Genomic DNA, 12,973 nt, shown 5'->3' on the forward strand with positions numbered 1-12,973 from the left:
CCTCTGTTTTCCCATCTATAATCTGGGAAGCATTAACCAACGTCTGGGTGTAGCCTGGTAGTTAAAAGCGCAAGTTCTAGCGTCAGATTTGGCAGGATCCGAGTCCTTGGTCCGCCGCTTGCCAGCTCTATGACTTCCAGCAATTAGACATCCTCTTTAAGCTTCGGTTTACCTCATCTGGAAGATGAAGATCTTAACAGCACTAATTCCAAGGGGGTAGTTGTAAGGATTAAATGAGATCATGAAGGTAAAGCGCTTAGCACAGCTCCTGGCATACATCAGGCACTCAATAAATGATCATTATTATTATTACTAACAGTAATGCCCACACCTCTGGGTGGGTGAGAGCCTGGAGAGTGCCTGGTGGTACGCGGTCGGCGTTTGACAAAAGTGAATTCTCTCGCCCTTCTCTCATGCCTGCCGGCTCCCGGGGGACCCAGGCATTCCGGCCTCCGGCCGCCCCCCCAAAGCCGACCCTTACAAAGGCCCTCATTCATGTCTGGTGCACAAAGCGGCTCATTCACCCTGGTCCCTTGGGCGTCCCTCCCCTGGCCACCCCTTGTGCCTCGCCATTGGTCGGACCCCCTGCCTGTCAGGCTTCAGGTCTTGCCTGCTGCCGTGCCCCCTAGCTCCACGCTCCAGAGCCGTTCTTTTCCCACGGCTGGCACACTCCGGCAACTTCTGATTGGCCCCGCCCGCCAGCCGCTCCTCTTGATTGGCGGGTGCGCACCCTGTGGGCGAGTCCATAGCTTGTCGCAGCGGGCGCCGATTGGCCCCTGTTGCGCTTGTGTGGGCGGGGCTTTCTTGGCTGGCCCGCCCCTCCTTCTCCCCAGGCCGAAGCCTCGGGACGGCCCTGGAAGCCGGTGAGTGCCCGGGGCCCGCTGCCTGCCTGAGGCGGCGGGGAGTGGAACTGGGTCCCGGGAGGCTGGAGCTCCGAGGTTGCGGTCGGGGCTCCGGAGGCCGGCGCGAGCTGCGGGGGAGGGGCGGTGACGTGGACACTCACCTTGCGCTCAGCGGGACAGCAGCTGGGGGCCAGGGGACGGGGTGGGGCGGGGCGTCTCCACTCGCCCCCACAACTCGAGTTCCTCCTCTAGGGGAGGCCGGGTCGGGGTCCTCGCTGGAGACCCCAGGCCTGTTTCGCAGATGGGGAAACTGAGGCTCGCTTTGGGACATTGGGCGCTTTAATACTGAGTCATTGCCTTCAATTCCCCGCACTCGATGACTCTGTCTCTGTCTTCACGTGTAAAAAGTGAGGACCGGAGACAGGGATCGTCGTGACTGGCAGAGCAGAGGGGTGGGGAAAGACATCTTTGAGCCCCCGCGATGTACTTGGGCACTTTTATAACTAAATAATTAACTTTAGATTATATTAACCCGAGATGGGTTATATTGCACCCATTTAACAGGGAAAGAAAAACAGGCCGCACAGAGGCGGTGACTGCAGGGCGACAGGGCCGAGAACAACACTTTGAAGACCGACTGTGTGCTGGGTTCCTTAACGTTTTTAATCCAACAGTAGTCCGCTAAGGAAGGCTGTAGTTCCTAAGAAGTAGATGGGGAGGGAGGTTGAGAGTTACCACCTGGGAAGAGGAAATTAAAATCTTTGAGGACCTACTACGTGTTCCACCCAAATCCGCTTTTTAGAAAATGGTCTGGGCTTGAACCCCAGCCCTCCTTACTGGCTGTGTGACCTTGAGCCGGTTACTTCCTTCACCTTTCCATGCCTCAGTTTCTCCAGGGAAATGGAGATGCTGATTGTCCTTATCTCACTGGTTTTGTGATCATTCTATGAATTTGGCCCACTGTTCTAAAAGCTGGAAAACCCTCGGCCCATAGTAGGTGCACTTAGTTACCATTATTTAGTCCTCGATTCAGAGAACTGAAGCTCCAGAGTCTAGAAAATCATGTTCTCGTCTTCTTCGATACGTCTCGAGCTCCCTGTGGATTGTACGGCCCCGTTTCCAGGGTTGAGGAAACTAAAGTTCTGCGAGATTAAATGATGTCTCGGGGCATTACTTGTTTAAACGCTGGGCTGGGCACTTTCTCCCACATGGGTTTATTCATTTCATTGGCCTCCATTCGCGAAGAGGAAAGCTAAAGCCCAGAAAGCTTGAGCGGGATTCGAACCCCCGGAGTCCTCAGCCCTCTCCGCTACGGGTCCTTGACCTTTGCTCTCCCAAAGGAGGAGGGGCCCTGGCGCCGCCGCCGCCCACCTGGCAACAGACTCATCCCCGCCTCTCCCCATCCCCCTGTCTAGGGCCTTGCAACCCCGGGATCCGCCCCCTTCCCCAGCCGGGCAGGTGCTAGGTGACATCAGAGCCGGGCTCCCTCCCGGTGACGCGACGTGGCCCCGCCCCGCGCTGGACCGCGGAGGTAGCCGCACCTGGGAGCTCTGAAGAGGCCGGGGGGATTCCTGGGCCCCCTCCCCAGCTTCCCGCTTCCTGTACCAGCCCGCGCCCCCCAGGTAACCCCGAGGGTCCGAGGGGTGAGGCTTGGGTCTTAGGGAGATGGGGGTTGGGCGCTGGGATTCCAGGATCTGAGGAGTGGGCCCCGGGGCCAGGAACCCCAGGTCTGATTAAGGACGACTCTGGGAGGCTGGGCTCATGGGAGGAAGGCGCTGGGACCAGGACTCCCCTGAGAGCTGGAATGTGTACGTCTTGAGGGAAGAGGGGGCTGGGAGCCCGGACTCCTGGGTCTGAGGGAGGAGGGGTTGGGTGCCCAGATTTCTGAGTCTGGAGGCAGGGAGGACCCTTGGAACCTAGCACTAGACTGAGGTCAGAGGGCTGGATGCCAAGGGCCCCAACCCCTGCCCCAGGGGCGGATCCCTGGCTCCGTCCCTTCCAGCCGGCAGTCCCTGCCCCTCCCAGGCAGGTGCTTTCACCTGCACTGGTGACAGAAATGAGTCCCGGCAGAGGTGTTCCTGCTGGTTAAGGAGGGCGGGGCTGCCAGAGGGCCAGGCCACCCCATCAGAGATGTTATCAGCTCTCAGAAGCTGGTCCCAGGCGTCTTCATCTCTAGCCTCTTCACCTTTAGCCGGCTGCAGTGAGGTGAGGGGGCTGGAATTCACAGGTCAAAGGGAGGAGAGGTCTGAGGGTTCCTGGAAATGTAGGCTGCCAGGGGCCCAGACTCCTGAGTCTGGAGGAGGAGGGGCTGGGGGCCTGGACTCCGGGGTCCAAGGGAGGAGGGACCGGGGCTCAGACTCTTGGCTCTAGTGAGGGGAGGCACAGGGCTGGGTGATTGCAAAAAACTCCCAAACCCTTCCTGGTCAAAGGCCATGAGCTGGAGAGGAAGTGGGTGGGGCGAGGGTGAGGGTAAAGTCCCATGGATGGGACTTGGCTCTGAAGGGATGAGGGCCACTTAGGAGGCCTGGAGTCAGCCTGGGCGACCTGGGGCCTGAGACGTGGAGAGAGATATGGCATTGGATGGCGGGAGACGCCCGCTGTTTGAACGCAGGGGCCTTGAGTTTGAGGCCAGAGAGCAGCAGGACCAGATGTCATGGGGTGAGGGTGGGGGCCTGGGACCAGTGGTGCTGGGTAGAGGGCCTGGGGGTAAGAGGGCTATGTGGCCTGGAGCTGAGTGTCCAGGTAAGGGAAAGATAAGGGCCTGATGGGGCCAGACCCGGAGATTTCCAAGAGGAGCTGGGTGTTTGGAGGGACTTCTCCAGAGATATATTGGAGGTGGGGGCTGGGGGGGCTGGAGGGCAGAGGCAGAAGCACCAAGGTGGGGGAGACAGAGCACTGGGGGGTCCTGTGACTGGCATGTGGGCAGTGAAGTGGCCATCTGAGGCTGTGGGAGATAACAGAGTCCAGCTTCTTCAGGGGCAGGGCACGGTGAGGGACAGGGGGCATAGTTTTCCTCGCGGGTGCTTAAACTACTCTGCAGTTGCCAAGCTCTGTTCCCTGCTGGTCTGCAGCCCCTTTAAGGGCGGGAAGGGGGTCTAGCACAGGCTGGCTCGGATCTCAAAGCTCATCTTGGGTTGTGACTGAGATGTGTCTGAGACCAGATCGACCCCAGACCAGGTGCTCCTCGAAGCAGGGCCTCGTCTGACTCATCTCTGGATCCCCAGACTCGTCCTGGGCAGAGCTCAGGACTTAAGAAAACTTCAGGGAATGTTGAGTGAATGCAGAAGTTAATGAATGGGGCCAGCCCGTGGTAAAGAGAAGGATTTCAGGTTGCAGGGAAGAAAGCCAGTGCTAACCAAGTGATGAAATTCAGGTCTGTTCTGGGATAACCTAGAGGTGGTCAGGGAACCTGAGTTACAGAAATCAGCTTGACACTGTCCTAGGGCTTACATCTATGAGGTCAAGGTCTTCAGCATGACCCAGTCTGACCCCCTTTGTCCTTAATCTTTCCTTACTTACCACCCTTTCTCCCTGGATCACCTGGCTCCAGCCACAATGCCCTAGACATAGAGGCACATGCCTGCCCCAGGGCCTTTGCAAGAGCTGTTCTCCCAGCCTGGAATGCTTTTTTGTCTGACATTCCCATGGCCAGTTCCCTTCATCTCCCTCAGGTCTTTATTCAGATGCCACATCAGAGAGGCTTTCCTTGGCCACCCCAATTAAAACTTCAATGCCCCTCAACCCTAACAGTCCCTGTTCTCTGCTTCATTCTCCCTCTTGGCATGTATCATCATTGAACATACTGTATAATTTACTTATTTATCTTTGAATCTGTCTCCTGAGATTAGAGCAGCACTAACTCACAGAAACACGATGCAAGCCAAATGTGTAATTTAAAATTTTCTAGCCACATTAAAAATAACGAAATAAAATGGAACAAGTGACGTAAGTGCTAATGATGTATTTTTTTAATCCAATATGTTACCAAACGTAAGAAACACGAATGAGCTTTTTGTTGCACTGTCTTTGAGACTGGGTGTGTGTCTTATGCTCAGAACCCATCTCAGTATGGATTCTCCATTTCAGCTCTCCAGTAGCCACACATGACTGTGGCTCCTATGATAGCCAGATCAGGGCTAGAATGTAAACACCTTAGGAAGGCAGGAATCTTTTTCTGGCTTGTCCTTTGCTATATGGCTGACACCTTGAACAGTATCATAGCCTGGCTTATTAAAGAATTATTTTTAGAAAATCTATTTTATTGAAATATAGTGGATTTACAATGTTGTGTTAATTTCTTCTGTATAGCAAAGTGATTCAGTTATACATACATATTCTTTTCCATTATGGTTTATCACTCTTCATTGAATAGCATTCCCTGGGCTATACAGTAGGACCTTGTATCCATTCTATCTATAATAGTTGGCATCTGCTAATCCCCAACTTCCAATCCTTATCTCTCTCATCCCCCACCCCTTGGCCGCAAGTCTATTCTCTATGTCTGTGAGTCTGTTTCTCTTTCCTGCTGCTGCTGCTGCTGCTAAGTCGCTTCAGTCGTGTCCGACTCTGTGTGACCCCACACAGACGTAGACGGCAGCCGTCAGACTCCTTCGTCCCTGGGATTCTCCAGGCAAGAATACTGGAGTGGGTTGCCATTTCCTTCTCCAATGCATGAAAGTGAAAAGTGAAAATGAAGTCGCTCAGTCGTGTCCGACTCTTAGCGACCCCATGGACTGCAGCCTTCCAGGCTCCTCCATCCATGGGATTTTCCAGACAAGAGTACTGGAGTGGGGAGCCATTGCCTTCTCCAGTTTCTCTTTCCTAGATAAGTATATTTGTTACCTATTTTAGATTCTAATATAAGTTATATGGTATTTGTCTTTCTCTGACAGTTCATTGACTATGATAACCCCTAGGTCCATCCATGTTGCTGCAAATAGCATTACTTCATTCTGTTTTTTGAATGGCTGAGTAGCATCCATTGTATATATGTACATCTTTATCCAGTCATCTGTCAATGGACATTCAGGTTGTTATTCAAGAATTATTGAATTGGGAATTCGCTGGCGGTTTAGTGGTTAGGACTCCCAGCTTTCAGTGCCAGTGGCCCCTGTTCAGTCCCTGGTGGGGGAATTAAGATCCTGGAAGCCTCGTGGTCCAGCCACACACACACACACACACAGACAAGAATTACTGAATGAATGAATGGATAGAGAGGTGGATGGTAGAGTGGGTAAAAAAGGTCTGTGAACCCATTTTGCAGAAGTGTAAATTGAGGCTTGGTGGGGAAGGCAGTGGCGACTGTCGGGGGATCTGGGGTGGGGATGGAACCCCTCCTTGACCCCGGTCCTCTGCTCTCTCCCTGCAGACCATGGCAGCAGTGACCGTGTCGGTGCCCGGGCGGAAGGCGCCCCCCAGGCCGGGCCCGGTGCCCGAGGCCGCCCAGCCGTTCCTGTTCGCGCCTCGCGGGCCGGGCGTGGGCAGCGGGCCCGGGGGCTCGGCCACGTCCCCGCAGGTGGAGTGGACGGCGCGGCGCCTGGTGTGGGTGCCGTCGGAGCTACACGGCTTCGAGGCGGCGGCACTGCGGCACGAGGGCGACGAGGAGGCCGAGGTGGAGCTGGCGGAGAGCGGCCGGCGGCTGCGGCTGCCGCGTGACCAGATCCAGCGCATGAACCCGCCCAAGTTCAGCAAGGCCGAGGACATGGCCGAGCTGACCTGCCTCAACGAGGCCTCCGTGCTGCACAACCTCCGCGAGCGCTACTACTCCGGCCTCATCTACGTGAGTGGCCTCGTTCCCCGGGAGGGCCTTGCCTGGGCTGGGGCGGCTGGGTGTCAGCACCCCAGCTGGAACCGACTTGAGGCTGTTTCTAATTTTCCCCTCAGGTTGCGTGACGATGCCCACCCTTGGTTGCCAAATGATAAATTATTGGATTACCAGGACTGCCTCAGACCCCATTGCAGGCGTTTCATGTTATACAGTAGATGCTCCTTATTGGGCTTCCCCTGTGGCTCAGTGGTAAAGAATCCGCCTGCAATGCAGGAGCCCCAGAAGATGCAGGTTCGATCCCTGGGTAGGGAAGTTCCCCTGGAGAAGGAAATGGCAACCCACTCCAGTGCTCTTGCCTGGAGAATCCCAGGGACCGGGGAGCCTGGTGGGCTGCCGTCTATGGGGTCACACAGGGTTGGACACAACTGAAGCGACGCAGCAGCAGCAGCAGCAGCAGCAGGATTAAGACAGCACTGGCCATAGTGAGATTGACTGTGCCCTAGTTACTGTTAACCTTTCAATGTCTCACGTTGTTTAATCTCAACAGCAAGCAGGTGGGGTAGGGCAGTGGTTCTTAGCTCTGCCTCCTCGTTATAGTCAGCTGGGGAATTTTTACAAAATACCAGCGCTGGAGCCCTGCCCCACCCCATTTGAATCAGACTCTCTGGGGGTGTGACATGGACACCGGCATTTTTAATAAGCTTCCAGGGTGGTTCTAATGGGCAGCCAGAGTGTCGTTCAGAGTAAACAGGATTAGAGACGTTGACAAGGAATGTCGACAATAATAGTGAGAAATAATGATCATGGGTGGCTAGCAAATATTTATCGAGCACTTAACGATGTGCCAAGTACTGTTCTAAGTGCTGCGTGTGGGTTAGCAGCTCACTTCTGGGCTGGGGACTTGTCCTTATCGCCTGATGTTTCAGGAATGTTAAGTGACTTGAGTCCCAGGTCACATGGACGTGAAGGATTTGAACCCAGGCAGCTGGCCGCAGAGTCACGCTCTGAATCCCAGCTTAGAGGGCTGGAGTCTCACTGCCTTGCTCATTGAAACTGGCCCGTCAAGAATAGCCACAAAATATCTCCCTAAGACCCCAAAAGGAAAAGTGCTGGTTTTATGTGTTTTAAAAACCACAAAACTTTCATGAAAGTAATAAAAGAATATGTCACTAAATGATGAGATGTATCAAAAAAATAAAAATAAATAAGCTGGTCTCAATGTCCACCCCGTTAAGGGTCATAAGCACAAGATGAGGGTATTTTTATGAATTCTGACTCCTGTTTTGGGGAGAGACTGAGGCCGTGAGAGGGGCCAGTAGCTGGCTCAGGGCCCCTCAGCTTTTGGTGGCAGAGGTGGGATTTGACCTCAGGATTATCTGGCCCTGGATTGAGGTGACACCTTCTGCAGCCTGTGTTGGGCCCTTAGGATTTCTCACTTGCCTTTGTGAGCCATGGGAGCTCTGTGAGCCTCTGTCTAGGCCACTGCTCTGAACCTCATCAAAATCAGGGAATCAGAGGGGCACCCAAAACCCTGAGCCACCCCTTTCCTGTTAATAAACACTCTGAACCCTCATGGTAACATTGTAGGGTATCTCCTATCATCCCCATTCTGTTGGTGGGGACACTGAGCCTCAGAGAGGGGCCAAGACTTAGGCCACACCCCACCAGCTACCAACCAGCTTAACTGGAATTTGAACCCAGGCCCCCATTCTATCCACAGCAGTGGGAAGATCATTGGGAAAGTTCAGGGGGGAAAATGGTGAGGCCTGAGCAAAGCTTGTGGTCTGAGAGAATTGGGCCCTGACAAATGAAAGTGAGATGGAAGTTTCTGGGAGCCCAGACAGGAAGGAAATTGGGCCTTAACAATAATCATTAGCACTCAGGGAGTGCCTGCTTTCTCCATGAGGTGCTGTTCTAAACTTCATTTCAGTATGATCTTGTTGACCTCCTCACCACATAAGGCTGTGAGGTAGGGGTTGTCACCTCCTTTGCCAATGACTTGGAGAGGAAAAGACATTGTCCAGGAGTAGTTAACAGCTAATGTATTAGGCGTGCATAGGGACTTCCCTGGTCGTCTAGTGGTTAAGACTCAATGCTTCCACTGCAGGGGGTGCGGGTTTGAGTCCTGGCCAGGGAACTAAGATCCTGCGTGCTTCAAGATGCAACATAATTGAGTAAATAAATAAAAAATAAGCATGCACAGGGCTCCAGGGCCCACACTCAGCTCGGTATTTGCAACATGAACTTGTGGGTAGCTCTCCGAAGCCCTCTGTAGAAGCGCTGTTCCCATCCCTGTGTGATGAAAAGGGGACCCGGGAAAGTTAAGGTGTGTGCTCAAGCCACCCAGCTAGAAGATTCGATTCAAGCTCCACCTGGCTTGTCCTCGGGCTGTGCTTAGTAAATACTAACTGGCCAAAGGGAAAGACAGTGCTTCCCAGTGGAAAGGGAGAGGGGGATGTCCGGGATTCCAGAAACCAGTTCCGGCTGCTCATAAGCTATTTGGCCTGGTGTGGTCCCTTCCCTGGGATGCCCAGGGCAAAGGGGACCCCATCTGCTGGACGCTGGCCGTGCCCTCTGCTCCAGGAGGCACCTGAAGATGCTTGGCATTGTGTCACTCTCAGAATCCTTCTAGATGGTGGAGGTTCAGAGCTCCATTTCCCCAGAGCTGGAAACTCACGCTTGGAGAGGGCAAACACCTGGAGTCGAGTCACACAGGCTAGAAATGTGGGATGACGCAGCACCTGAGTCTGAGTGAAGTCTTAGCTCCCAGGTGGGCTGGGAACCTGAGGGTGTCTCAGCACCGCGACTGGAGCGCCTTTGACTGCCCTGCCTTGGGCTGTCTGGTTTTTATTCAGTCATCCTTAATCCCCACCGCCTCTGTAATGAGCTGGGGAGGGTTTCTCAGGGAGGAAACCGAGACTGAGGGGAGAGTCGCTGGTCTGTGGAGGGGCGGTGGCAGCGGGGAGTTGGACCTGGTGGGTCCGCCTTCAGAGTCCTGCCCCAGGCCCTTCCAGCCAGGCTTCTGCAGCTGTGCACTGGCCACTCAGGTGTCCCCGGCCCTCTCTAGGTGCACCGGCCTCAGCCCTTTCCCCCCTGGCATTGGCAGCCAGCTCAGGTTCCCTCTAGGGTGTCGCCCCGGTGATAAGGTATGGCTGGCAGGAGGGGGCTGGGATGGGGATGGGGTGCAGGAGGTGGGCTCCTCCGCCAGCCAGAAGTGGGGGCCGGGGCACCAGCAGCCATGAGATACCCTCCCTGGGAATGTGGTCTGGCCGCCCCGCCCTTTGAGAGCTCTGGGGAGCTGCTGGCGGGGCGGGCAGACACCCAGCAAACCGGTTGTTCTGCTCCGGGCTGGCCACCCACCCTCCCATCCTTAAAAGCTTGGCATCAGGCAGCCTGCGGTGGCCACACCCTCACTCTGCTTGAGAAGCTCGAGTTGTCTGGGAGCTTAAAGCAGTTCTGCTATCAATCGACAAGTAAACAGCTAGTCATTTAACTCGCTAAGTAGCTAACTAGCTGCCTAAGAAGCTAGTTGGTTTCATAGTTAACTAGCTGAGACCCTGGGGCTTCCCTGGTGGCTCAGTGGTAAAGAATCCGCCTGCCAGTGCAGGAGACATGGGTTCGATCCCTGGGTTGGGAAGATCCCCTGGAGAAGGAAATGGCAACCCACTCCAGTATTCTTGCCTGGGAAATCCCATGGACAGAGGGGCCTGGCAGTCCGTGAGGTCGCAAAGAGTCAGACATGACTGCGCAACTAAACATCAGCTGAGCCCCTAAGCAACTCTCTGGCTGTATTAGCTAGCTTGACCCAGCTAAGTTAACTAGTTAGCTCTCTGGATTGTGTTAGCTAGGTGGTCAGCTAGTTCTCTAGCCGGTCTAACTGCCTTGATCCATTCTGTCTCTCGTCTACCTGAGGCTCCGTTAGAGCTGAAACAGTGCTTAAATGATTACCAGATCCTGAACTCAGGTCCAGCAGGTGTGTGGACAAATTCAGGGCATCCATGAACTTGGATGCAAAAAAAAAAAAAATTACATCTTTATTTTCACGGACCTCAAACCTGAAATTTAGCATGTCCTCCAATAAGAGAGAACCACCAAGACCGTCGTGGACGCAGGTCCTGTGAGTCTGTTATCAACAGAAACCGCAGACATGCTCCCGTCAAGTTTCAGCGGCTGCAGATACAGGAAGCACTCTTCCAGAAATATTCTGTGTGTATTCAAGCAGATTCAGAAAAGTGTTCTTCTTGCAAAGTTCTTGTTTCCTTTCTGTGATGTTGTTTTGGAGATAGTTCTCTGTCTGCAGAGGCCAGAAACCTCATAGGAATTCATTGTATGACCATGCATCCCGATCGTTTCCGGTCCTTCGTTATTTTAAAGGAATGATGCTACAGATGAACTTGCACTTGGTCCTTTCATGCGTGTGAGTCCAAGCAGTGACAGGGCTACAAAGCCTCCATTCTCTCCCCTTGTGAATCCTCATTCATACAGCACCTTTGTGCAATTTGGAAAGCTTCTTTTCAACCATCAGCCTGAAACCATAACAAATGCTGAAATCTACATTGTCATTGTCCCTTTGCTGGATGTCGTGCAGAACCTGCCCAGCTGTACATGGCAACTCTGTGCTGCCCCTGGGTCGCAGGCAGGTAGCTAGCTGAAGCCGTCTCCCTTCTTGCCCACTGCAGACGTATTCCGGTCTTTTCTGTGTGGTCATCAACCCATACAAGCAGCTGCCCATCTATACAGAGGCCATCGTGGAGATGTACCGGGGCAAGAAGCGCCATGAAGTGCCGCCCCACGTGTACGCAGTGACCGAAGGAGCCTACCGAAGCATGCTTCAGGGTGAGTGTGGGGTGGGGGCTGCTGGAGGTGCCTCTTCAATGGGGACTGGGCTGGGGGTCAGGATTAGATGTCAGCTCAAGGGTTTCAGACTCTGCAAGGCTTCTTTGTGGGGCAGGAAGGAACACAAATGGAGGGCCAAGGGGGCAATGCTCTGAGTTCCACCAGACAGGCCCCTTTTCATCCGCCTCTGTTTACCCCTCCCCGCAATAAGCATCACTTGGAAGCTCATTGGTTCCAGGCTTCTACAAAAATTCCTCTTGAAACAGTGACTCTTAAGAGTATTCATTCATTCAACATTTATGTTGCTGACACGATCTACATTGTTATGAATGAATGTCACCCCTTAGAGAATGGGTGTACAGCTGGGCAGGTTGATGTCCATCAGAGGGGTGCCATTTACTCCATGACAATTGATAACTCGGGGCAAAATTCCATAATTCCATGTGGTACACATAATACACTCATCATCTATTTATTGTAGGTCATCTATTTTAATAAATATTTGTATAAATTAAAATACATATTAAACATTTTAAAGTTTGTATCTTTCTATCATGACATTAATAGTAGGCAGCATATAAGCTGTATTTACAAAGCAGCGGTTCCCAGAGTGTAGTCCTCTCATCATCAACCTCAGCATCACTTAGGAACTTGTTTGAAATGTCAACTCAGTCTTTACCCTTAACCTGCAGAGTCAGAAAGCCTAGGGAGAACCATGGACCTTGCCAGTTCCCACTGTCCTTGGTGTCTAACACTGAGTAGGTGGTCTGTGTGCATTTTTTGAAGGGATGGCTCAGATGGTAAAGAATCTGGCTGCAATGAGGGAGACCCAGGTTCGATCCCTGGGTCGGAAAGACCCCCTGGAGGAGGGCGTGGCAACCCACTCCAGTAGTCTTGCTTGGAGAATTGCATGGATAGAGGTGCCTGGAGAGGGAGGCTATAGTCCATGGAGTCACAAAGAGTAGGACACGGCTGAATGACTAACACAGCAACTTGTCAGACCCAGGATGAGCAGAGGAGGAGACAGTGGGGACCGAGCTGTGCTCTCTGCCCTCAGGTCGGGCAGACGACCCCCAGTGGGCCATCAGTCACCATCACTACATTCTGTGGCCTGTTTGCTATTACAGGCTGAGCCTGGGGTCTAGGATCTCACTCTCATATCTTTGAATCTCATCATTCAGCCCGAGGCGGCACACAGTAGGGGCTCAAATTGAAGTTTGTTGAATGAATTACATTCTGTTCGGTTGGAGTTTGTTGTCTTCATTTTACAGGTTAGGACACACTGAGGCTCAGGGAGGGACAGCTGCTTTCCCAGAGCCACACAGCCAAAAAGAGGCTGAGTCAGGATCAGGTATTAGAATCTAGGAGGATCATATGTCAAAAACCCAGCTTTTCCTGAGCCCTCGGGAAGGATTTTGAAAAGAGGGTGGCCGGCGTCTCGCTGGAAAAACCCTCCCAGGTGACCCGTCCCCCTCTGTCCCCTACAGATCGTGAGGACCAGTCCATTCTCTGCACGTGAGTAATCCTG

At 53.4% G+C, this 12,973-nt stretch overlaps 1 protein-coding gene across 4 annotated transcripts in view; it reads left to right on the forward strand.

Annotated features, from left to right (window-relative positions):
- MYH14 (myosin heavy chain 14) overlaps positions 842 to 12,973 on the forward strand; it is a 78,350-nt gene continuing 66,218 nt past the window's right edge. For 2 of the 4 annotated variants that reach the window (XM_018062839.1, XM_018062840.1), the window contains exons 1-4: positions 2,953 to 3,047; positions 6,211 to 6,621; positions 11,289 to 11,445; positions 12,933 to 12,960. In XM_018062839.1, coding sequence (XP_017918328.1) covers positions 2,973 to 3,047; positions 6,211 to 6,621; positions 11,289 to 11,445; positions 12,933 to 12,960 — 671 coding nt within the window. In that variant the 5' untranslated portion in view covers positions 2,953 to 2,972. Of the gene's footprint in view, positions 864 to 2,331; positions 2,465 to 2,952; positions 3,048 to 6,210; positions 6,622 to 11,288; positions 11,446 to 12,932; positions 12,961 to 12,973 lie in introns of those variants that run through there. The other 2 variants (XM_018062842.1, XM_018062841.1) reach the window with 2 other exon arrangements.

This window comes from Capra hircus, chromosome 18, assembly GCF_001704415.2.
Source record: "Capra hircus breed San Clemente chromosome 18, ASM170441v1, whole genome shotgun sequence".
NCBI lineage: Eukaryota > Metazoa > Chordata > Mammalia > Artiodactyla > Bovidae > Capra > Capra hircus.